A 27,391-nucleotide genomic window follows, 5' to 3' on the forward strand; every position below is an offset into this window, starting at 1 on the left:
AATTGGTTCTTGTTTAACTTGACTATTCTGGACTGTTACTTAGAGTGCAAGCTTTTTGCGGTAGGGACTGTCTTTTTGTTCTGTGTTTGTACAGTCCACAAATAATAAACAATAGTAATATGGCCATGTATACGGAGAAAAGGTCATCCTGGATTGCAAGGCCAAAAGGAGGCAGAAAACCCCCACAGCTTAGTGCTCCTGAGTGCAGAAGGGCTCAAAGAACTTGTGTCTATTCTATTATTAATGTTACAGTGGCACCTACAGGTCACATTGTGCATACATACAGTAAGAGGTAGCCTGTACCTCAGGACCTTAATAGACAATACAAATGGCAGAAGGGAAAACAGAGGCACAGAGAAATGAAGTGACTTGCCCAAAGTCACACAACAAGTCAGTGGCAGAGCTGGAAATAGAGCTCAGGTCTCCTGAGTCCTCACCACTGCCCTATTTACTACAATACAATGCGCTACACTCTACCTTACATTCTCTGAATCAAATTCGATTTCCGATTACATAAACACAAGGTGTCAATACAGGCAAACAGACTTATACATCAGAGCAGAAATTGACCATTTATCTTGATTTTCTTCCCCCCCAACAACTGGATCATGAACAGCAGTGGTGCCCAGGCCATGGGAGATACTGTAATATATAAAGACCGATTGAGTGGGAAGTTAGTGGCATATTCCAGATATATAGCATTCATTTCTCTTTTTCTTTTAGTCATCTCTCTTTGTTTTACCTCTTGGAAAATTTCAGAGTAGTGGTCTGAAGAAATGGCCACAACTATCATTTAAATAACATTTTATCGTTTGTCACTGTGCTTAACTCTCATTGAAATCCAGTCTTGGGTTTGTGGAGTTAACGACTTAACAGAGTGTAATACAAATCCACATGATTCTTCCAAATGCTCCTTTTGAATTTGGATAACTCAGTTAGCTGATAGATGACTAAAATTGGATGTAGTCAAGTATTTCCCTATTGATTGCACATCTGAAAAAGCTCAGATAGGCATTAACTTAAGCCCAAAAGATTCTTTATAGAGCCACTTGTATTAGAAGGTATTATATGAATTAAAGTGTCTTTAATTAACAAACAAGGGGTATTATGTGGGGAGATTTCTGCCCAGTTGAAGGTTCCTTTACTTGTCAGAGCAGTGTAAAAGGGCCTTAGTATAACTGAGAACCAGCCCTCTAATTTATACACATTGTATAAAGGCTTGATCTTGTACCACGAAGCCAATGAGAGTTTTGTCATTATCTTCAACTGGATCAGAAGCAGACCCTGCAGGCCAGATTTTTAAAAGTATTTAGGTGCCTAAAGAAACAGTTAGGTGCCTAGCAGATTTTAAAAAGCACCTAGGTGCTTAACTCCCATTAATTTCAGTGGGACTTAAGTGCCTAAGCATGTTTGAAAATCTCACTAGGAGGATCCTATCAGTACCATTAAACACCTAAATACCTTTAAAAATCTGGTCTTAATGCCAACAATTCTATTTTGCAACTCACTGTATTATTTGACTCAATATCCTTTGCCAGTGAGTTCCAGAGGTTAATTATATGTGGTCTTTCCTCTTGCCTGTTAAAATTTGCTTCTGCTTAACTTAACTGAATGCCACTTTTTTGTTTGTACTATGCAAAGGAATAAACAAGAACATGCAACTTGCCAAAATCCCAACTCAGTGAAAATTTAAGGATTGTCCTGTATGAAATAAAATTGTCGCAAAAGATCCTTGTTATTTTAATAAAGTTCTTTATTACATTAAACTGCCTTTATTTTAATATGTTGCATGTTAAGCTTTATTCCAGTAATACCCAAAAGATACAGCAGAGCAGCATGTTTGATGTCATCCTGTAACTGAGTTGACATAAAGCTTGGCAAATATGCTTTTGAACCACTCCTAATGCTCGGGCTTATTTAGACCTTTCCAGAGAAAGAGTGCATTCAAAAAAACCGAATGAATAAATAAATAAATAAATACATACATACATGCGCAAGCTTTGTGTGGATTAGTGTGGCTACTGCACAGCTTGTACTATTCTACGTTACTTTGTGTTTTATGATCTTTATCAAACCCATTGTGTGAGCATGCTTTCAGCCTTAACGATCTGTGGTGATGCATAGCTTGCACCTCTTGGTGTCCTTTAGAAAGCCAAGCTTATTGCCTTCCTGACAATTTGCATGTCATTACTTTCAAATACTTTTCTTTGTGGTCTGGTTTTAAGAAACTACAGTATATCACTGTGTGGAAGTCATGCTAACCTAATTAAATAATCAAGTGATTTATTGTTTCTAGTATATCCTGTTGTCTTTCCGACATTCTGATTAGCTTGCTAGACAATATCTGATCAGCTTGCTAGGCAATATCTGATCATATGTTGTTGTTTTTCTATGCCTTAAAATTCCATTTTGGAATATGTGCTATTCAGCCCAATTTCATTCTCTGCAAGTAAAAATTGACAGGAAAATTGCAGGAAAGAATCAAAGCATGTTATACTTAAATGTAAAAAATGTTACTGCCTGACAAGTAAAATGCAGAATATTTTAAAAGCAATGAATTGCCTAAGATACAGCATAGAGATTAATAAGTATTTCTCTCTTATTAATGAGAGTGAAAATCAAAGGTGAAACATGTAAAACCAGGCGTGACAGGATCCATGTAACTAGAAGAATATATTTTATTAAAACAATATTGAAATCAATGCAGCGCAAGTTTGTACCATATGGATATTTGGGGCACTGCCAAAAAAGTTGCACCCGTATGTCCCTTTGCCAGAAAGTGAACTAAAAGTTGTGTGATGCATTAAAAAGTTCAGAGAAACCTCATCGTGCTTGTCTATGCACCAGATGTGATGCTCATGGGGAAATATTGTTATTATTCTAGCAACAAAAATATAAGGTACTGGCAGAGTGGTTGCTACCAAGTCGGTCCTGAAGATTCTGGGTAGTACAATACACAAGGATCATTTTAAAGACTGTTGACCCAAACCTATGATATAAACAGCTTGCTATGTTGTTGAGGAATTCCTTTTGTCATCTTTGCAGAGATAGAATCTTAAATCACTCCTATTTTCCTTTTCGTTTTAATATAACCACATTATTATATAATTTAATGTAAAAAAGTTACAGCTCCTCTTTTCTCATTACTGATGCATGTACAGCAGCTGGATTTTGTCTTTAGATGGCAGCCCTATCAACATATTCAAGCTATCGCAGTTCACCTTTGCCTTGTTACCCAACACGTGAAATAAACAACCACAAACAGCATACAAAACACACACATATACAATATATGTCATTCTTCTATTTGTGATGCCTGATTGCTGTAATAGAAGACAAACAAAAAAAATTCCCCCGGGGCTCTTCACATTTTGAAGCAGATTTCATAGAAATTTAACTCAATTTCAGGAGTATAATTGAACTAACAATCTGTTCTCTCAGACAGGACGTCCCCTGCTTGATATTATGCAGGGCTGGACAGATGCTAAGGCAGATTTGAATGTACCTCAAAGCACTGCTGGATTTTTTTAAAAGCAAGATGTGTGTTGGGTAGGTCAGGCAGCAACACTTTGGGTGATTCTATTCTTCCTTTCCACCTTCTATCAGCATTCAACTATGCTAAAACTGTAAACAAGGGGAAAATATAGCAAATAGAATGTAAACAAGGAGAGCCAATGTGTCTATACTAGGAATGACTCCAAGTAAGCAAACCCTTATGCAAATAGCAATGGCTCTGGTATGCTTAGGGACTGTGTGTGTTCTGTGCTGAAATCAAGAGTGAACAGAAGCTGCAGAAACTGCTTTATAAAATCTGTGCGATTTAGGTCACTCAGTCTGGCTGTTGAAACTGAATCCCCAGATTCAGGGTCCTCTCTGGATACAGTACAATCAGAAATAAAGAGGAATGTAATGGCTTCTAGGACTGGTTATGAACAGTAAAGAAACAAAAAAGAAAAATTGTATTAATTTCTTTTAGCCAGGGCTTGAAACCAGACACACAATGAGTAAATTGGAACAGAGTGAAATACAAATCAGCAAAGAATTTTTGTCTCTGCAGTTTGCAGTTGAACAGAACAATGTACAATCTTTTACATATATATATATATATATATATATATATATATATATATAGGACTATCTTCAGCCTTGTCTTTGATCAGCTTATTTTAGGGCATTGGGGTACTCCATCAGTGTAAAGCCCATCCTCTGTAGGATTTGGAGTTGACTGTGACAATGCCTTGATATTATGGCATAAATATATTGGACAGAGAGGGGTGTGACCAGGGTACCTAGGAGATGTGCTGATTAATTAACCAATTTAGATTAAAAAAAACATAAAAGAGCATCTATCCCAGGTTCTGGGGGGGAGGGGAACATACATAATTTTAATTTTCACTATGAATATCTTTGCAATAAATGAACAAATGTGCCCCAGATGACTTAATAACAAAATAAAACCTCCTCCACAGCGAGCATAGAAATAAAATCTACCAACCTGCATTCCACTGCTTCCCACATGCCTGGGAAAAAAGATGGGCCTTGCAGTGCGCCCAGAAGGTAAGCAAAGTTGGACTCACAGAGGAATTCGAACCAAGTCAAATATGGTCAGGGCAGGCCCACAACATTTTGGCACCTGAGGCGGGGAGCTCAAATGATGCCCCCATGCCCTCTCGCTTGGGCCAAAATATTGAAAGGTCTTAGTTCTGCCTTCTTCCTGTTCTACTCCTCTCATGGTACTGCTCTGCTACCTACCCCAATAAAGGAGAACAAACAACTTAAAATGCCTTGTTCAACAATTTTAAGTAACACTTAACTTTCAAACGCCTGAACAGCAAATGTAACTTTTCTTGTCTGCATAGTAAACACTGGCATTTTTATCTGTTCGAATAATCAATGTGGTGCTTTCCGGGCCTTCTTGGCTGTAAAGATTTGAACTGCTTCCTGCTGAAGGTCCATAGTCTGGGCCAGCTCATGCTCTGTTGAGATGGTTGCAAGGCCGACCAGCCTCTCCTGTGTCATTGTGGAGCGTAGATGTGTTTTTATTAACTTCAGCTTGGAGAAGCTGTGTTCTCCACTGGCAGCTGTTACAGGAAGTGTTAGAAGTATGCGCAGAGCAACAAAAGCATTTGGAAAGAGGGCGGTCATCTTATTTGTGCACATATATTCCAGAACAGCCTTTGGAGTTGATCCTGCTGAATGCATCTTGAAAGGGCTTTCAATTCATCCCCTAAATCACTCGCATCAATATCGTGCATGTCATCATGTGTCAACACTGTTTCTAGTGCCCTGCATTGCTGGTGTAGGTCTTCTTCAGGTATAGTGAGGTGTTTTGGAATATCATACAACATCCCAAATATACTGCTGTGTTCCTTGAGCTGCATGAAACGTTCTTCAACTAACTGTATTGCACAATCTAGCACCTGGTTAAAGAATTCAACTTTGAATTGTTGTTTGGGGTCTCTTATGGGATTATCCCGGGCCTCATAATCAAAATATCTTCTTCTTCGGTGACTCTTGTATTCTTGAATGGGTGGGAAAATAGCTTCAGTGTGAAGTTCCTCTGCCAACTTCTGTGCACTCTTCAGAACATTTTGAAATCCCTCATCTGACCAGTAAGGCTGTAGGTATGACTTTGCTTTGTCCAGTTGTTCCATTGCTCCAGATATATCAAGGTCAACACCTTGGAGTCTCTTGCTTACAAAATTTATTTCAAACAGTATGTCATGCCACAACTCTAAGCCACACAGAAATTTGAAGTTATGTATGTTTCTGGTGATTCTATTTCCCTCTGCCACTGTTCTCCCACGAACAGTTCCTGTCATAGCATTATCCTCCATAATGGCAACTATGGTATCATCTATCTTCCAATTTGGTGTTTGATAGGCTTTATCGCCTCCACTCGACTTTCCCATGGTGTGGCACTCAGTGGTTTCAGTGTCAGACAGGTTGTTCCCAGATGTTGCTTCAAAATTTGCCATCCATGAGTTGATACAGAGAGAAATACATAGATGCTTTGAATTACATTAAAAAATTCAGCAGCCCTACTAGAAGCTGATGCTGCATCATTGACCACCAAGTTCAATGAATGAGAAATGCATGGGACAAAAAAAGCTCGAGGGTTTAACTCTGAGATCCGTGTCTGCACTCCTCTGTTCTTTCCTCTCATGTTGGCACCATTATCGTAGCCCTGACCTCTCATGTCAGCTATTGCAATACCCGTATCTTCCAGCTTTTTAAGAAGCACATTTGTCATACCAGCTCCTGTAGTATCATCAATGTCAATAAATTCTAGAAAACGCTTTCTGACCGTCACCATTGCAGGGACATTTTCACTAGGTTCTGTTGTTGTTACAAAACTCACCATTAAAGTAATTTGTTCCATATGGCTGATGTCAGGTGTGCAGTCCAGAATAACAGAGTAATATCTTGCTGACTTCAGATCTGCCACAATCTTCTGTTTGACTTTCGTTGCCAGTAACTGTATGATCTCATTTTGAAAGGTTTTTCCAAGGTAGTGGTGTGTGTGAATTTCTTTGGTGGTGACTCTTTCATAGATTCATAGATATTTAGGTCAGAAGGGACCATTATGATCATCTAGTCTGACCTCCTGCACAACGCAGGCCACAGAATTTCACCCACCACTCCTACCAAAAAAACCTCACACCTATATCTGTGCTATTGAAGTCCTCAAATCGTAGTTTAAAGACTTCAAGGAGCAGAGAATCCTCCAGCAAGTGACCCGTGCCCCATGCTACAGAGGAAGGTGAAAAATCTCCAGGGCCTCTTCCAATCTGCCCTGGAGGAAAATTCCTTCCCGACCCCAAATATGGCGATCAGCTAAACCCTGAGCATATGGGCAAGATTCATCAGCCAGATACTACAGAAAATTCTTTCCTGGGTAACTCGGATCTCACCCCATCTAATAGCCCATTACAGGTTACCATGAATATTTAATTAACAAAACCATGTTATGCCATCATACCATCTCCTCCATAAACTTATCGAGTTTAATCTTAAAGCCAGATAGATCTTTTGCCCCCACTGCTTCCCTCGGAAGGCTATTCCAAAACTTCACTCCTCTGATGGTTAAAAACCTTCGTCTAATTTCTAGTCTAAATTTCCTAGTGGCCAGTTTATATCCATTTGTTCTTGTGTCCACATTGGTACTGAGCTTAAATAATTCCTCTCCCTCTCCGGTATTTATCCCTCTGATATATTATAGAGAGCAATCATATCTCCCCTCAACCTTCTTTCAGTTAGGCTAAACAAGCCAAGCTCCCTGAGTCTCCTTTCATAAGACAAGTTTTCCATTCCTCGCATCATCCTAGTAGCCCTTCTTTGTACCTGTTCCAGTTTGAATTCATCCTTCTTAAACATGGGAGACCAGAACTGCACACAGTATTCCAGGTGAGGTCTCACCACTGCCTTGTATAACGGTACTAAAACCTCCTTATCCCTACTGGAAATACCTCTCCTGATGCATCCCAAGACCGCATTAGCTTTTTTCACAGCCAAATCACATTGGCGGCTCACAGTCATCCTATGATCAACCAATACTTCAAGGTCCTTTTCCTCCTCCGTTACTTCTAATTGATGCGTCCTTAGCTTATAACTAAAATTCTTGTTATTAATCCCTAAATGCATGACCTTACACTTCTCACTATTAAATTTCATCCTATTACTATTACTCCAGTTTACAAGGTCATCCAGATCCTCCTGTAGGGTATCCCTATCCTTCTCTAAATTGACAATACCTCCCAGCTTTGTATCATCCGCAAACTTTATTAGCACACTCCCACTTTTTGTGCCAAGGTCAGTAATAAAAAGATTAAATAAGATTAGTCCCAAAACCGATCCATGAGGAACTCCACTGGTAACCTCCCTCCAGCCTGACAGTTCACCTTTCAGTAGGACCTGTTGTAGCCTCCCCTTTAAACAATTCCTTATCCACCTTTCAATTTTCCTATTGATCCCCATCTTATCCAATTTAACTAATAATTCCCCATGTGGCACGGTATCAAATGCCTTACTAAAATCTAGATAAATTAGATCCACTGCGTTTCCTTTGTCTAAAAAATCTGTTACTTTCTCAAAAAAGGAGATCAGGTTGGTTTGGCACGATCTACCTTTTGTAAAACCATGTTGTATTTTGTCCCATTTACCATTGACTTCAATGTCCTTAACTACCTTCTCCTTCAAAATTTTTTCCAAGACCTTGCATACTACAGATGTCAAACTAACAGGCCTATAATTACCCGGATCACTTTTTTCCCTTTCTTAAAAATAGGAACTATGTTAGCAATTCTCCAATCATACGGTACAACCCCTGAGTTTACAGATTCATTAAAGATTCTTGCTAATGGGCTTGCAATTTCCTGTGCCAATTCCTTTAATATTCTTGGATGAAGATTATCTGGGCCCCCCGATTTAGTCCCATTAAGCTGTTTGAGTTTCGCTTCTACCTCAAATATGGTAATATATACCTCCATATCCTCATTCCCATTTGTCATGCTACCATTATCCCTAAGATCCTCTTTAGTCTTATTAAAGACTGAGGCAAAGTATTTGTTTAGATATTGGGCCATGCCTAGATTATCCTTGACCTCCACTCCATCCCCAGTGTTTAGCAGTCCCACTTCTTCTTTCTTTGTTTTCTTCTTATTTATATGACTATAGAACCTTTTACTATTGGTTTTAATTCCCTTTGTAAGGTCCAACTCTACTTGACTTTTAGCCTGTCTCACTTTATCCCTACACGTTCTGACCTCAGTAAGGTAGCTTTCCTTGCTGATCCCTCCCTTCTTCCACTCCCTATATGCTTTCTGCTTTTCTTAATCACCTCTCTGAGATGCTTGCTCATCCAGCTTGGTCTACAACTCCTGCCTATGAATTTTTTTCCCCTTACTTGGGATGCAGGCTTCCGATAGCTTCTGCAGCTTTGATTTAAAATAATCCCAGGCCTCCTCTACCTTTAGATCCATAAATTCTTCAGTCCAATCCACTTCCCTAACTAATTTCCTTAATTTTTGAAAGTCAGCCCTTTTGAAGTCAAAAACCCTAGCTGCAGATTTTATTTTTATTAATCCTTCCGTTCAGTTTGAACTGAATTAGCTCATGATCACTTGAGCCAAGATTATCCCCTCTCACCTTTTCTCCTGCCTGCCTGATGTGTCCCTTATACCCTCCTTCCTCCAGTACAGCACTCCACAATCTCTGTGCATCTAGAGCAGAGAGAATACATATGCACCAGCAGCAGACCCAATTTTCTGCATTCTGGGTCCTAGTGGCGCCCCCTCCCCCAGCCTGGCACCTGAGGAAGCCCCCTGAGTTCTCCTCATGGTAAGGCCAGCCCTGGGTATGGTAGAAGCAGAGACATGAACATATTGAGTACACTGCAGTCTCTGTCTCCTCACTAACCCTCTGAGCAACCTCTTATATACATTGAACAACAGGAAAGACAGAATAGACTCCCACGTTATCTTACATGCAGAGAAGCAATTGCCCACCCATTACCCTCTGGCTCCTCTCAGGCAAATAAGAATGGAGGCACCTAGGAGTGATACTGTCCCACCTAAGCTGGGGTACAAAGATAAGTCTATAGAAACATGTGGTCAGTGGGGGTAAAGGCTGCTATCAGAGCTAAAAGGGAGAGCATGGATACTTGGGACCTGATTCTTCTCTCACTTGTGCCAGTTTACACCAGTGCAACACACCTCACCCCAAGAGTTACTCCTGATTAACAGAGGTGTAAGTCTGAGGAGAATCAAGCCCTTTAACATAATAAATGGCCAAGAGGAAATCAATAACTAGTGCCACAAGAGCAGTTTCTACCCCACACCCAGGACTGACACCGTTTTGACAGAAGTCAAAGAAATCTGCAGATTCAAGAAATTTCCAGAATGGCTCTATTACAACCTTTTCAGTGGCCAGTCCCAACAAAGAAAAAGGTTGGAACCAGGCCAATTGCTTATCCTCATTGAATTTTGGTTTCTTAAGTAGAGGCCAGTGTGACACTCCATACCTCAAAGTAGCACCCTGGAAACCTCATATTCACTACTGTCTTATAATTATGATATGTTTTGTACAAAGTATACCTTGTGAGGTACCATTTTAAAAGTCTTGATCTGTTGAACATTAATATCCTGTTGGATTGTATGTGCTATCCTTATATGTAAAGTTATGAACTATTGTTATATGTGTTACTGAAATATGTTGTGAGGTTGGGAACACCAACAACCAGCCTTTCGGTTACAACAAAGGAGTAGCCATCAATAGCCAGACGGCATTAACGGCTCACCAACACAAGGGAGTAGCCATCAACACACAATCCACTATTCCAGAAAGTCCTTAGAGAAGGCACATATGCAATGGAGACTGCTTGACCAATGGGGACTGACTGACCCCCCTCGTCACAGCAAGGATCTTTCTAGCAGCTGGAAGAAGGTACAAAAAGAGAGACAGTGACATCATCACTTGGCCTGTCTCTCCCCCTACCCCAGTTCAATACCTGTAAGGATGTCTGGAAGACAAAGACTTTGAAATGGGGAAGTTTGGTCCCAGGTGGGAAGGTAGTTCCAGCCTGTGTTTTGAGGAACTGTAACCTGCTTGTACCATCTGTCAGGGTGAGAAAAGTGGTTTGATTCAACTCTTGTTTACACTAAAAGTTTAGGATTTAGAATGCATGTTTACTTTTTATTTTCTTAAGGTAACTATCTCTGACCTTTGTGCCTACCACTTATAATCACTTAAAATCTATATTTCTGTAGCTAATAAACTTATTTTAGTGTCTTATCCTTATCAGTGACTTTGCCTAAAGTCCTTGTGAAATCTGCTCAGATTACAAAGGCTGGTGCATGTCCACTTTTCTTTGACGAAGTGGCAAACCAGGTTTACATTGGCCAGGCTTCTGACCATTGCAAGATGGTACAGTTCTGGGGTGCAAGACAGGGGAGCTGGGGGGAATTGGCTGGAGCCTCCCTATTGATGGTTCACGGTTAGCTGGGAGATCATTCATGAAACTAGATAGGCATGTCCCTGCCTGTGGATGTCTGTGTGAGTGCAGTGCCTGTCAGAGGCTTGTAGCTTGACATCAGCATCAAAATGTGAGAGGCAGCCCAGGTTGGTGGGTTTGGAGGGCTCAGCAGTCCCATAATCCAGGTTGCACCCCGGGGCTACCATCACAGCCAGATAACAACATTCTTAAGAATAGCAATCACTATATCCCCCACCTCCACACACACACACACAAGGTAACATGGACAATCTCTACCAACAGCTGAGACAGTACTTCCCTATTTGCCTGCACCAGCCAGGAAGGACATTGGTTCAATTGCCATTGGACCCCTTTAACTTGGAGCAGTCCTAGCACAAAGGACCATGAGTGAAAGTAGCAAGAAGAGAAGACGCCCCTCAAAATAGTGCTGTGTTTCCACTGCAGTAGACAATTCTGTAAACATCCAAGTGATTTTATCTACAAAGTAACATGAAACTTTTTTCTCACCATTCACCCTGTCCCCGCAATACCCTATAACCAAGAAGATGCAACTCAGATTAACCCAGATTTAATCTAGCAATTGACCAACTGGAACAGCTTTGCTGTACAACACTTTGCAAATGCTATCGTGAAGTCAAACAAACCTTTATTCATCTGCACAGCCACAGCTTCTGATCTTAAAAAATGTACATGTTGCAAGCTCATGCTTATCACTAAAAATTGGAAAGGATGCAGAGAAAAGGCACAAAAGTAATTTGAGGGTTAGAAAAAAATACCTTACAGTGAGAGACCTAAGAAGCCCAATCCGTTTAGTTTATCAAAAAGGAGATCAAGAGATGACTTGATTATAATATATAAGTACCTTGAAGGTGAAAAAAATATTTAGTACTAAAGGATTTTTTAAAGGTATAAGAAGAACCAATGGCTGGAAGTTAAAGCCTGATAAATTTAGATTACAAACAAGTCAAACAATTTTAACAGTGAAGGAAATTAACCACTGGAACAAACTACCAAGGCAAGTGAAATATTCTCGATCTCTTGAAGTCTTTAAGACTGTATGTCTTTCTAGAAGATAAGCTTTAGCCAAACACAAGTTTTTGGGCTCAGCACAGGAATAACTAGAGGACATTCTATGGCCTCTGTTTTACAGGAGTCAGACTACATGATCTAATGATCCTTTCTGGCTTTAAAATATATGAATCTATGAATTTTCAAGGGAACCTGACAATTAAATGCTCAAATCCCACTTGCAAATCTCATCCCAGGGACTAACTTTAGGTGCCCTAATTTAAAAATTTCAGCCTTAGGTTTTTTTTTCTCATATCAACTCATTATTCAAATGGTTATAAAATATTTCAGCATCCTTGCTTTGCTTGATGTGTCTTAACATGGAAAGTGGATAATTCTCCTAAGTTTTTTCCCCTTTAAAATTATTTGAAAATTTGTATTTTTCCAATAAAGAGCATTGTGAATGAGTATAATTTATTTTAATTTAACCTCATTTGCTGGTTAAACCCCATTGCACCTGCTTATGCAAACATTACCCAATTGCTAAAGACATACCTGATACACTCAGAAGCGGTTCAGCGTTTATGAAGTATTATATACACTGAATTTTGTATGGTTTATACTATAGGACACAGCCTATTAACTATTCTCATTACAAGGCATAAAATATTTATTCTTTTAAGAGAATCATAGAAATATAGGACTTTGAGAAGTCATCTAGTTCAGCCCTCTGTTCTGAGGCAAGATCAAGTATGCCTAGACCATCCCTGACTGGTGTTTGTCCAACGTGTTCCTAAAAACCTCCAATAAGGGGGATTCCACAGCCTACCTTGTTAACCTATTCCAGTTCTTAACTATCCTTATTAGGGAAAAAAATTCTAACTATATAGAATCATAGAATCATAGAATATCAGGGTTGGAAGGGACCCCAGAAGGTCATCTAGTCCAACTCCCTGCTCGAAGCAGGACCAATTCCCAGTTAAATCATCCCAGCCAGGGCTTTGTCAAGCCTGACCTTAAAAACCTCTAAGGAAGGAGATTCTACCACCTCCCTAGGTAACGCATTCCAGTGTTTCACCACCCTCTTAGTGAAAAAGTTTTTCCTAATATCCAAAAAAGATATCTAACCTAAATCTCCCTTGCTGCAGATTAAACCCATTACCTCTTGTCCTACTTTCAGCGGCGATGGAGAACAATTGATCACCATCCCCTTTACAACAGCCCTTAACATATTTGAAGACTTTTTATCAGGTCTCCCTAGTCTTCTTTTCTCAAGAGTAAACACACCCAGTTTTTTTAACCTGTCCTCGTAGGTCAGGTTTTCTAAACATTTTATCATTTTTGTTGCTCTCCTCTCGACTCTCACCAGTTTACCCACATCTTTCCTAAACTGTGGTACCCAAAACTTGTGCAGCAATGTTGTCAGATGTACTAACAGGAAACTACCCAATGCAACGAAAAATAGTCTCAAAAGAACAGTCATTCATTAGCATTTTACCCAGTCAGTTTTGTAATTCACTCATGTGCTGGAAGCAGCAAGTGCTCTCAGTGGACACCAGATCTTTGAACTCAAAACACTGACATTTTTATTTCCATTGGCCACTGAACTCTAATGATGCCCCTAGTCTTCCTCATTTAGTATGAGCCCAAGTAAATGGACACTGTGACTTTCTTACATAATGAGGTACACTCAGCTCCTTTTAATTCCCTCCCCCCTTCCCTCCCCCTTCCCTCCCCCTCTCCCCCCCAAATCTGTGATTTAGGTTGATAACATCTAGAATAAAAGGACTGGAGATTTCAGGGCCACAGCTGTCACAGAAGGGAAATCAACAAACATGCAGCTATTCATACACACTGCTCTCTCAGCTCCATCATCATCCTACTTTTGCAAGAGGCAAAAGTGATAATTCTACACTTTCTGTAGCTATTTGATTATCCTCTTAAGTGGTTAAATTCCCATGTAACTAAGATACTGTCATGGATATTCTACCCCTTTGTACCTGTAGCCCAAAGACAGCTTGGCCTGTGTTGCCCAGGTAGGACGAAGGCCCATAATCCTGATTTCTCTGTCACTTCTGCAGGGTTATGGAAATAAACCAGGACAGGTAAAGTTGCTGGGGAGAGAATGCCATGGAGGCCCATTATGTTACAGAATCAAGCTGATGTTCACAGAAAGCAGAAGAGGAAATGGATAACTGAAAGCGGAGGAGCCTGGACTCAATGAGAGAAGAAATCGTGTTGTTCTCCTAATTTTATTTACCTTGAAAAGGAAGAGCTTTGATTTGGCAGTTTTGTACCTTGGAACTTTGCTTTTATTTTTGTTTGGCAATCTAATCTCCCGCTATCAAGGGAGAGCTTCCCCCGTGACAAGTCACATTTTCTAACATATTTGATGAACCTTGAGTCTTCAGACCAGTAAACAAATTTCCACAAACAAACCACCTGAAAAAGTATACATAAACTGGCAATATTGCTAGAGAATAAGAAATATGTAACCCGTTTTCCTATACATTTTATTTAGAAAAGTATACATTAGCAATAGAAGTGCCAGAACCACCATTTCCTATACATTCACAGGTATATTTTCAGCACAGGATTGGGCATTAGGCATCTCAATTCTCATCACTGTAAACAACTACCACTGACTTCAGTGGGAATATAGGATCAAGGCTCTAATTTGCGATTTTCCCCCCTTTCCTTTGAGATGCACACACATGCCAGTTTCACACCTGGAAACAAAACAGGGAAACCTATAAAACAGTCACACACAAAATAGTACACATCAATCACCTGTCCTGCCCACACAGGGCTTAGACCAGGGGAAAAAAAGCATGTAAAATGTAAGTAATGTGTAATCAGATTTTCAGATCAGTCTTATAATTTCATTAGAAAGTAATAGAAGCTCCCTAGAACTTGAAGTGCACAGCAATGTCAATAAAATGCTTATGGTGCTTTACAAATCATGTGGCTTTACAGAGTCCCTCCCCCAACCCCAAAATCCTAACTATATTTTTCAAGCTTCTACCAAAATTTAAGCATTGATCTAAAAATGTATTTAGTCTGGTTCCCCCCCCCCGATTTGAGTATAATATTTTTTAAAAAATTGTTTCTTTTCAACTATAGCAAAACCAAGAAATAGGCAGCAGCTTTACAGCCAGTATCTCAATTGCGGCAGCTTTCAGCATTATTAAAAGCAAATTAAGCCTGCTGGTAAGCCTATGTGCAACTCTGTTTGACTAATTGCCCCAAGGACTCCAGCACTGCAACACTAGCTACAGTATTTCTGAATCTATTTCACAGCTGCACATATTGTTATGATGTTCTTATAGAGTTAAGCCAAATCTTGGATGTTAATCACTACATTTTAAATAAAATCATTATTAATACGTGAATAATAATTATATGTAGGTAGGCCTTCCTCTTCCTTAGGGTTGCTGTACAACAGAATAAAAACAAATACAACATAAATTAAACAAAAACCCTCTTAAAATTAGACCAAATGAGAAAATCCAGTTTTAAAAAGGCAAGATTATTACTTTTTAAAAGTGGAAAGGAAAGGAATGGAAAATTAGCACTGGAAGGATAAATTCTCCTCCTTGTTGTTGCGGATCTGAAGTTGAGATAATGAGCAGTTTGTTTACAAGGTTCATCTATCAATCTGACCAGCTGATTGTTGATCACTCCATCCTTGGTCAACGTCTATTACTATAGGGGTTTATACATGTAATTAGAAATCTCTCCCTTCTCAAATAATCCAGCTGCTAAAATAGCAACTGTATGTTAATTCTGACTGAATCTATATGCCGTTTGCTTGTAGTAAAGCGCCTGTATTAAAGCTTCTGACAGCAATGTTTACAAGCTCGGTACAATTCTAATTTAATTGTTAATCGGCATGTACAATCTAGTTCTCACCCTAGGCATTGCAAGAAAACATAGCAGAACAATTTGACTCTGCTGAAATAATGTCCCTTCTTAGTAGGAATTGCCATATTTTAGATGGTCCATCTAATTCAATATGTTGTTGCAGTCAAGTACCCTGTAGCAGATGATTCAGTGGAAAGTGCAACCCCCTCTTCCCTTCCTCAACTCACCCCGCAAATGAACAAACATAGGAAAATCCATTCATAAGGAAAGTTTCTTCCTAACCCAGGTTGACGTATGCCCTGAAGTATGAGGGTTTATAGCTCTTAATTTTGATATAATATGGAGATTTTTAGCCCATATAAATGTCAAATCCCTCCAAGCTTTCAGCCTCAGAACTGGCTTCCCCAGTATGATCAACTGATGGATGGAAAGGACAGAGTTGGATTGGAGGGACCAACTCCCTTAGGCCTTTTCTATAATCCGAAATAGCAACCTGTCAGGTAAAAGACAGCACAGAAATTACCAGCTGTGCCAGAGCAGAGAAAAGCTAGGATCAGAGAGGTAAATTCCTGTCTACACTGTGATACGGAGGACATCATCAGGTGGTATTTTGATCAACAGAGAAGAGTCAGTTTCAACACAAGGGTGCTATGAAGGTGATACACCTGGTTATTTTGATTTGATCCCATCCCCCATGGGCAATCTAACACAAACAAAATTTACCTTGAGGTCATACATGAGGCTGTTCAGGAGGGATTAGATAACTATGCAGGCTACACTCATCTTTTGCCTCTGTCTCTGCCAGTCAGTGACACCTTAGACGTTATGGTGATAGGCATCACAGACAACCCTAAGATGGCTAGATAGCTTCTGTACAGAGTGTAAAGGCTCTGATGGAGTCTTTAGGATTAATATAGGTGGATATGTAGTTGTTGTGGTGTTTGTTTTTTATTGTTAATTTTGCCCATTAATAAATCTCTTTTCTTTTCCAGTAAGGTTTTTCGTGTTATTCTTTCAATACGGCTGGTAGCAAGGTCACAGTACTCAATGTATTTCTCTTCTACAATATTATATTCATGTTGGCTGGCTTTTAAGGTTTTTTATATTTTAATGAAGTTATTAAAATGAAAGTTCTGACTTGCATAATTCATGAGCATTCACTATCTCTTCAAAAATTCTGACTCTAAACTATTCTTTCTTGTCAACGACGTTTTTTTTTTATAAGACACCCAAGAAAGGCTTTTTAAATGTGAAGGTGGTGTTGAAAACAGATTTTTAATTACAGGAAACTGTAGCTTTATTTCTGTTGTAATATAATTTGGTCCCTTGGGATACTTTTATGTTTATGATATTGGCTTTGCAGACAAAAAATGCTGAAAATCTGATTTATTTTCTATTTATAATCCATTAATACTGAGATTAGTGGAGACACATAATGCACTGGATTATGGGCCAGCTTCTCTTTTATGCCAAGATATGCTTGATTTTGCAGAAAGTGGCACTGGACCACCAAGGAGCCAATTACAATTCTCTTCTCTTCCCAATTCTTCTTAAATCCTGACTCTGGCATAGATTAGAGCAGCCTAGGGGCTGCCATAATTTATGCAACCTGGCAATGGTTCCAAAGTTACTGTCCAATGCAGCACACTCCAGCCATGCCACTCCTCATCCTTTATGCACAGGTGTCATAGGAGCTTGCCACACAGGCTTTATGCCTGCTGGGAAAATGCAGACAGTTTCTGCAGAGAGGTGGCTGTAAATCTGGGCTTACTTTGTGGGCTGTATGGAAGGCTGAGTTGCAACCCATTTTTGAAATCTTTTTAATTTGTCCAAATAATATAGATGCAATTTTGAACAGCTCCTAAAGGACTTAGGAGCCTATCTCCCATTGACATGCAAAGGGACTTAGGTGCCTAAATTACTTAGATGCTTTTGAAAATTTTACCTATAAAACCATGTAGCAAGGTCTTACCGAATGTTGGCAAACAGAGACAATCTTGTCATACCCAACATTTCTAGAAAACACTTTCCAGATATCAAAGTGCAGGAAAATATTTAAAATGTCATTTTAAAACATACGTAGTTGTTTGCTAGAAGCCTTCATTCAGCAACAGCAATAATTTCCACTTGTTCTGTTGAGCTGATGAGCTAGGGCCAAGCAGTTCCAGTTTTCAAGCTAAGACTTGCTTTAGTTGCTGCCTGATGTTGCAATTAAGTTGAAGGCCTAGAAGTTTATTGGTCAGATGGGTGATCTGAGCTTGTCACAAGGAGTCTAATGAATTTGATGATTAGTCTGTTGTCTTTTATTGTTTATTTCCTAAGTAATTTGAGCTTGTCTTTAAATGGCCTGTAATTTATGGAGAAGTACAAAATGCTGGAGTCAAGTTTTTTTGGGTTTTTTTGCAACTACAGTAGGAATTAAATCAGATACATATATTGACTCACAAGTTTAAAATTTCAGTGAAGTCATCACAGAAATACCATGCAATGTGGTTAGAAGAAGTTATTTCAACAAAATGTACCTCTTGCTGTTTTAGGCCCCATTCAGGAAAGCACTTAAGCCCGTCCCTATTTAGGGAAGCATTTAAATGCATGATTAACTTTAAGTGTGTCCTTAAATCCCACTGACAACAATGGTAAATTTAAATGCTGTCCTGAATAGGGGTGCCTTAGAACAACTACAATAATTTTACAAATTGCTAAATTAAGGGTTTTGAAGCTATTGGGCTACATTGTGGCCAGTTCTACATGGGGGAAGACTGAGGGTATGTCTACACTGAACCTCCCAGCCCAGCTAGATAGACTCATGCTAGGGCAACTCGAGCTAGTGTGCTAAAAATAGCAATGTGGTTGTTCTGACTTGGGCTGGAGTCGGGGCTCTCAAGCCTAGGGGGTCAAGCCCAAGCCGTAATGTCCTCACTGCTATTTTTAGCACCCTAGCTCAAGACCTGCTAGAGTGAGTCTGTGTATCCGGGCTGGGTGGCTCACTCCCAGCTACAGAGTAGACATACCCTGAGGGTACTAGTTCCTACTCCCTTAAAATGCTGCACAGTGATCTTCCTCCATGTGAAAAAGGCACTGCACACATTTACCAACACCAGCAACAAAACCCAAAAAGTGTGGGATAAAGCATGAAGGAAACCTACTGCCCTCTCTCTGATGCAACTGCAATGTGTGTGCTGCCCAGAAGCATGTCCATGTCAGAATTCCACAGGAACTGGGGTGCTGCTCCTACTTTGAACATGCAATACAGGTAACAAACTCTTCTGTGGGGCACAGAGTTCAGGTGTAACGTAATGCTGTATCCCTTCCTACTCCCCCTTTTGCATGCCCTTCTCACAACAGGAAAGGATAACAAAAATAAAATGGTTTTTAACTTGAAAAACAGCAGATTTTTCTCTATTTTTCACAAACTTTTAAGATTCTTTTCCCATGTGACACCTACATAATTTCCATCTCCTGCTAATGGCCTCCTCCGGGTGACAGTAAGTGCTGTGGAATGTGTGGGCAATATTCAGCTTGAGATCATGTTTGATTGTTCACATTTTCCCACCTCCACTGTGATGCACTACTTTCAGTTTTACAAAATGAAAAGCAATTTTTGCTTCTGGGGGAAAGAAATCACAAAACTATACTGGGAAAGGAGTTCATTTGTTGGGATCACATCCTGCTGCCCCGACTTACACTGAATAACATCTTATTCCAAGAGTAGTTCTACTTGCAGAGTAAGGTGCCATTTAGTGTGAGGTGGGGGCAGAATCTGGGTCTTGGTTTTGAAAGTTGCTTCTGCATGATTTATGTGTGAGAGAGATTCCTTAGAAAAAACTACTCTCCCACTTTAAACCAACATTATCTCACCGTCAGGCTATGTCTACACTACAAAGATAAATCGACCTATGTTAGGCTGACTTACAGCCACCGCAATAATTACCGATATCCACACTACCCTCCCTCTTCTGCCAGAGGTGCACATTCAGTGCGTCCACTGACTGAAGAAGGGCATTGTGGGAGACTCAGAGCGAGGGCTCTCAGCTCCACGCAGCTCCCCACTGGGAGCCCAGCTGCCCCCCAGGGCTTCTCGCCTCCACGCTCTAGCCAGGAGCAGGGGGGAAGCTGCCTGGGGCTTCTCGCCTCTGGCAGGGAGATCTACGCCTGGAGTACAGCTGGCTGCCATGCTTCCAGTGGGGGGAGCAGGGAGCCAGAGGGCAGCAGGGCTCCCAGTAGGGAGTGGGGAGCCTGGGTGGCAGCCCAAGCTGGGACCCTGGGAGGCAGCCCAGCTTGGAGAGGAGACCAGGCAGCAGACAAGAATGACAGCTAACAGCTGTTGTAAGGAACGCAGCATCTACACTGTCATGGCGTTGCCCTTACTACACCGACATGAGTCCTACGCCTCTCGTTGAGGTGGTTTTATTAGGTCAGCATAACAGAGGAGTTACATGGGTGGGAGGAGCATTTTCAGGTGTACATCTCCGCTGCTTTGTCGACAAAAGCTGACTTTTGTGACAAAACCATGTAGTATAGACAAGGCCTTGGTTTTTATATTCGAGATATTGTATTAACGGCTATTTGTGACGGTCAGGCAAACCAAACTCTTTTGGAGGGGCTCTCAATTCATGTGTTGCAAAATGAGGATGGTCAACTGTGTGGAGGACTGTAATTTGCTGCCATCTGTGATCAATCATCTTGATTATTTTTTATTTAAATTCTATTCTATTATTTTTAAACACCTACCCTAGAATAAGTTTTGTATTATGTTCTGAAAGGCTCCAAATAAACAGGCTCTAGCAGAAATTCATATTTCTATAGCTGACCTCAGATCAGTGACTTTTAGACCCCCCAACTTACAACTGCTGGGTCCTGTTGGGTTTGCTTGTTGCTGAGGAGTGGTGGTATCTTTAGGATGGCTTGGTCCTAGCAAAGGAACGCAGAATCTAATTCCCTTCTAGAAATAACCTCTTGCACTATTTGAGGCATTTCAGCACTTAGAGCAATACTAAACATGCTTATTTGAAAATCATTTTTAAGATAACATTTTCCATCTGAAGTTCACAGAATGCTTTTAATTCATTAAGGTTTGTAAATCTCACAGAACAATTTTGTGGAATTATCATCCCTTTTCTACAGACAAGAGCACCAAGGTACATAGCGGTAAGGGCCACATTGTGATCCCCTTACTCACATGAGAAGTCCTATTACTACTTACACAGTTGAATTACTGTTTTCCAATATCAGTAAGTTTGTAGCATAGCCTGGAGTAGAATACAGATGTCCCGATTCTCTGCCCTGTAACTGAGACACAAGACTTACCCCATGATGTGAACCTGATCATAGGTTAGAATACAAAGTAGAATGCTAAAAAATGCTATTGAAAGGATCACAGTATAAGGCCCAAAGAAGATGCTCGTTAGCATCTATTTGCAATTAGTTCCATACGCAGCATTGATTCCTGCAGTACTACGTCTCCATTGTCCACGTTTCAAAACGGATTGTGAAAAATTAGAAATGATTCAGAAAGGAGATACAAGAATGATTTGAGGTTCTGGAAAACTATCTTAAAGTGAAAGATTTTAGAAGCTCAAACTATTGAGTTTACCAAACAGAAGGTCAAGAGGTGACTTGATCACAGTACATAAGTACCTACCAAGGGGAAGAGATTTCTGATAGTAGTTGGCAGTTTAATCTAGCAGACAAATACATAAAAAAATCTAATGGCTGGAAGAGGAAGCTAGACAAATTCAGAATGGCAAAAGTTTCAATAAAAGAATTAATAGGGGAATTAACCATTAGAACCACACACCAGAAAATGGGGTGAATTCTCCACCACTTGAAGCTATAAATCAAGCCTGGATATCTTTCTAAAGGATATGCTCTAGCTCAACCAGAAGTTATTGCATTTCATCTAGGAATTGCTGGGGAAAATTCTATAAAATGTGTAATGCCGGAGGTCAGACTAGATGGTCATGTGATCCTTCCTGGCCTTAAAACCTATGAATCTTCATTATGAATGTTCCCTTGTCTGCTATCTTAAAAATACAAGTTTATCTGTCTTATCGTTATGGTCTGTTAATACATTACTGATAGAACATGATAGATAGTGATTTCCTAGGGAATCTTTAATTACTATGCTAAACCTTAAGGGTACTTGCTGCCTTTTGGCTTGTTACAGAGCTCGATGTGATGAGAACCGTAGTGTTTCCATCTTCTATTTTCCTGTAAGTAGAAGTTAGGGCCTGTGACCCAGACTGGCAGTCCCTCTGTAAAGATAGGAGTAGTGGGTACCTGTGCCCCCAAAGGCACAGGAAGTAGCAGAAGGGAAGGGAGATCACCTTGTTTCCCTGAAGACAAAAAAAATGACACATAGTGGGGGAGGGTGGTGACCCAAAATTTGGTGGTGGGGAAAAAAAGGGACCTAGACAGATTTCCTCACTTTGTGACTTTCCCTCCTTATGTTTATCAAATGCAGTACGTACTTTGAGCAAGTTCCTGGGTTCTGTATGAATATTTGACACAACTCTATCTAGTCCTAACATAGATTTGTAGAAATAAGCAAACACACACCTATGAGATCATTTCATCCATCATCTCCGTGCCAACTGGAGATCATTCCCTGTGGTATGTTCTCCAGTCCTCTCTCCACTGTAATGACATCACTAAAGGTTTCTATTTCTAGACCATGACCTAGTTGCTATTAGAAACAATCCCATTCCCATTGCGTGTGTATAAACTGATGAGAAATTACAAATAGTCACTTCTAAACATGAGGTGAATAAAAAATATTTTTGTAAGATCTCTCCTTGTGCAAAATATCTTATTTAACAGCACATAATTTGATTTCTGCTAATGTGTAATTCATGCATTAGCTAGATTCTGTATTTTAGACACAGCCATGAATGGAGATCAGTGTGGAGCTCCACCACTCCCAAAGGATTTTGGGGATGGACTGTGATTCGCAATCTTGATCCAAACTTCCCATGTGCAGGCTTCACCATTTCTTAGACTGGCATATGATCCTACCTACAGTGTGCCAGCCTTACTATGAGCTGGTGCCAAAAGGGAGATGGGGCCATGCTTTCCTAACCCCTTTGGGGCATTGTGCATCCAATGGGGCATGGAGGAAGCAACCCCTGTCCTTCCACAAGTACAGGGACTGCAATTGTGACCACCCCTGCACATAGGGACAAGAGAGAGGGTGTCCCTCCTACCCTTGTGCATAAGCCAGTCACAGTCAAGCCCTTGCAATGTAGAAGCAATCACCCCCAGCACCTCAATCACTAGCCAGTATAGTGACCTGTTGTAAGTACCTCTATTATAGTGTCTGAAACATTGCAGAGAAATGCAGCTCATTCTCAAGGTTTGGTGGAAGATTAGAAATACAATAGGAAGTATAATCAAATTTTTTCCTCTTGAATAATCCATTTTTATCTCCAGGCAACAGGAAAGGAGGAAATTACAGCGAGGTTGCAGTGTCATCTGACTGTTTAATTGTTTAGATCTTGTCTAAGTCCTGAATGCAATGCATAATGCACTGTGTTGTTTTTAAGCTATGTATGGGCTCTCATGCACACAGCTATCCAATGAGTATCAGTGACTGCAAAATTCACTTCGGAATATAAGCAAGAGTCTTCACCTTCTCAAGGGAAGGGGAAAAGCAGTTCCTTTGCTTTACAGGTTAGCAGAGTATCTGCTACATGCAGACTTTCTTACACTTACCTGATAAGCCACCCACGTCCATCTTCTTCAGATTCTTTGCCTCCAGAATGACGACAGTCAGCTTGCCAGCAGTAGGCACATAGCGGAGGGAAAAGCAGATATCACCCAACTTCTCTTGCTATGAAAACAAACAAGGAAATGTGCTATTTTTAATCAGTTTAAGTACATTTAAGAAACTAAGCCAAACCATGGACTTCTGAAAGCCCACAAAGTAGGTTAATTGGATTGTATTTCAAACACTTGTTTTAAAATAAAATGTGTAATATTACAGCCTGAGAAATCAGCTTCAAGCTGTTCAGTTAAAAAAGTGGGAAACCTGAACCCAGCTTCAGCAACTCTGTTTTAAACTCATTGGGCTCTATCCTGTGAGGTGCTGAATGCCCACGGGTTCAATGGGTTTCAATGCAAGTTGCACGAAGCCAGCACCCCACGAGGTCAGGCCTTTAGAGGTTCCACTTGTGCTATAACCCAAAGCAGCAGCATGATAATTTTTGTTCCTCACATGTTTCAGCCTCAGTTGGTTGGTTAGCACTCGTCCAAATAACCATTACATTATTGTCAGTGAAATCATTATTCTTATCGTCATTCTTATCATGCTTTGCCATGCAAACAGAAGCCATTATATGACAAGAAGTATAGAAAACATGACCTATGAGGAAAAGGTGAGAATTTTGGCATGTTAAGTTTAGAGGACAGAAGGCTGACCGAGGTGCACGATAGCAGTCTTCAAATATGTCAGAAGCTGTTATAAAGAGACAGTCATCAATATTCTCCAGTCCCATCAACACAGGCTTCGGGGGGTTAGGATAGAGTGGGTCTGGCCCTCCAAAATCTATAAACTCAGCACACATCTGCCCCCTGCCTCCACACCACATGCCCAGCTTGAGGAGAAGCCCTGATGTGCACCACATGACACAGTCACAGGCTCCTTCTAGCGCCAAAAGCCAATGGAAGGCAGTGTGGAACTGGGCCCTGGCGAGCACTCTGGGACAGGATGGAACTGCTGCTGCCCAGACTGAACACAGAGCTAGTTGAGCTGGCTCTGCAAGCCCTGGCTCCAGCCCTGCAGGACAGGAGGGAGCCACGGCTGTTGGGGTGAGTGTGGGGCTAGGTGGGCTTGTTCTCCAAGTCCCCGGGGTGAGTGCAGGCCCACTCTCCAACCTCACTTCCTCGTTTTCCCCATGCCGGGCCAGCACAGAGCTGGGCCCAGCCCTGGGGGACAGGAGCCACTACTACCAACATGACTTCTCCCTGATCTGTGTGTAACAGAATATATCAATCTCCATGACCCATACAGTCTTTGGCCTCTTTCTGCTAAGAATGTCAGTTATTGGCTTGAAATGTCCCTTCATTTTTCATGGTGAGCTGCAGTGCTTTGGAAAAATACTTGTAAATATTTGCATCAAGCATGGATATTTGTTCAGCAGGAAAGGAACTGAGACCATCGAATTGCTTCCCATAGGCCTCCATACCACAGTAATGGATGCTCTAAACATGCCATAGAAGGATTTGGCAGGCCACTTAATAGCCACCTGACTAGGCCCACTATGTCCTGGGTCACTCATGGCTCCACCCATGGAACTCTGCCCCTGCACTCTGATCCCCCATCTTTTAGGAGTGTTGGTGGTAGGGGTCCTCTCCCAGTGAGGCATGAACTGTGGCACTGGGGCTCCTTGTCCTCCCAGGGATGGTAGCAGGGCCTTCACTCCCCTAGGGAGCAGAAAGGGTCCCCTCTCTCCTGCAGGAAGTGGCAGTAGTAGGAGACCTCAGTACGTACACTGCAGGCCGGTGAATGCAGGGCAGGCTCACTTTCCAACCCCCCTGTCCTCTCTGGGTAGCTATTAAGTTTTCCTCAGCCCCTCACCCCCAAACAATATTTTCACCCTCTGCCTATGCTCATCAAGGGTAGGACAAGAAGTAATCACCTTGGTTTGCAGCCAGGGAGATTTAGTTTGGTTATTAGGAAAAACTTGCTAGCTATAAGGGTAGCTAAGCATTGGAACACGTTACCTAGGGACGCTGTGGAATCCCCAACCATGGAGATTTTTAAGAACAGGTTAGACAAATGTGTCAGGGATGGTCTAGGTTTTCTTGGTCCTGCCTCAGTGCAGGGGACTGGACTAAATGACCTCTCAAGGTCCCCCCCGCTCTACATTTCTCTGATTGCAAAAGGGTCTTGTCTCCTTCATATTGTACTAGATTGGATAAGATGGCAGCTTGGGGAAAGGTCACAATGCTAACCTCTACACATCTTGAGTGCCTGGAGGCACTTCATTTTGCCTTGAGCATCACAACAGACCAGTGGGGAGCCTGCGACCACATCTGTTGTGTTTTGCTGTTAAATGTATTCTTTACAGTGATGGCGCTTCAAGGAAGGCTGAATTACTCTCACAATTATGGAAACTTTGTGTTAAAAATAAGGACAAATACTTCTGAACTTTAAGATACAAGAAAGATATAAATGAACAAAAACACTGGCCAGAAATGATCATGTGTGTGATTAGATCTGCTATCTCTTCTCATTCACAATGGTGCCTCTGGGGAGTTATCTGTGTTGCTTTAGCAAACAGAAGAATCAGGGTACACTAAACATTTCAATTAGGCATTTCAGACATCACTGCTTCTGTTTCAAACAATGGCACTCCTTTTGGCACATAATCTAATCCCACAGTTAATTTTGGAAGCAAAGAAAAGAACTATCCTTAAAGAAATCTTTCCATCCCACCAATGCATCTTTGCAGTACAATACAAGTCTATTTATTTGACAGATTTTTTGTTTTCTCCAAATTGGCCCATTTTGAAAGTGCAGCTGGTTCCCAAGTTGGAACATGGTGAGGATATGGCAGCTGCCAGTTTTGAAGGAACTAATGGGACAGATCAGAGCCTCAGCTAAGAAAGAGGAGAAACATCACTGAATATTTTTTAAACAGATCCAAAGTGTGCCTGAAATATTACGGACATGTAAAAGAGAGTGTTCGTGTCCTAAGGAGCCTACAATGTAAACCTGCATGCACAGACTCTTACTCTGGCACAAAATCCCACCATGGTCAAGGACAGGGCCTAAATTAGACATAACATAGGAAGACATGTTGATGGAAACATGGAAAGGATGATAATTAGGAAAGATAAGGGAGGCATAAAAAGTAACGATATTATTTGTGTCTATTACCTGTGTTTCACATCAGATCTATTTTTAATGATACACGGTTGTATTTTAATTGCATTATTTGGGCAGGTTTAATTTTTGCTTTCCTAAGTAGTGAGTACTTCAGTACATGGAGAGGGAATGAATTCACAATGGCATTGTCATTATCTGACTTGGACAAATGTATTATTTTACCCTCTGTGTAACCCCACTATGACATCCAGAAAAGCCTACCCTATGCTGTAATCATATTTTCCCACACTGGATGGGATTCTGTTAATTTTTGTTCAGTGACAAAGTTGCTGTCTAGCTCTGCAAGTTTGAGTACCACTTTTTAATAACCACAGACTGCCACAAGTCTGCAGGCAGAACTCCTCATAGGAAACAATGGAAAGTCCTGCATAAAAATCAGGTTATACCCCTTAGATAAATATTACATACAAATAACTGTATTAAAAGAACATTTTTAAAGGTTGCAAAGTCAGGAAATGATTTCAGAGCAACTTTATTTCTGGCAACAGCAGTGAAACATCTTACCCGTTTAGCTGCTTTTGAAAAGGCAGCTAGGTACCTATCTTCATCTTTAGGCACTCAGGGTAAAAGTTCTGACAGAGCTTATATGACTTAGGAGCATAAGTTCCATTTTTCAAAAGTGACTTTGGCTGTATAAT

General features: G+C 40.7%; 1 protein-coding gene across 7 annotated transcripts in view; it reads right to left on the minus strand.

Annotated features, from left to right (window-relative positions):
* SYT1 (synaptotagmin 1) overlaps positions 1 to 27,391 on the minus strand; it is a 519,707-nt gene that overhangs the window by 61,576 nt on the left and 430,740 nt on the right. For all 7 annotated transcript variants that reach the window (XM_075124345.1, XM_075124344.1, XM_075124343.1 and 4 more), the window contains one exon: positions 23,576 to 23,693. In XM_075124345.1, coding sequence (XP_074980446.1) covers positions 23,576 to 23,693 — 118 coding nt within the window. The remainder of the gene's footprint in view (positions 1 to 23,575; positions 23,694 to 27,391) is intronic.

The sequence above is a fragment of the Caretta caretta genome, chromosome 1 (assembly GCF_965140235.1).
Source record: "Caretta caretta isolate rCarCar2 chromosome 1, rCarCar1.hap1, whole genome shotgun sequence".
Lineage (NCBI taxonomy): Eukaryota > Metazoa > Chordata > Testudines > Cheloniidae > Caretta > Caretta caretta.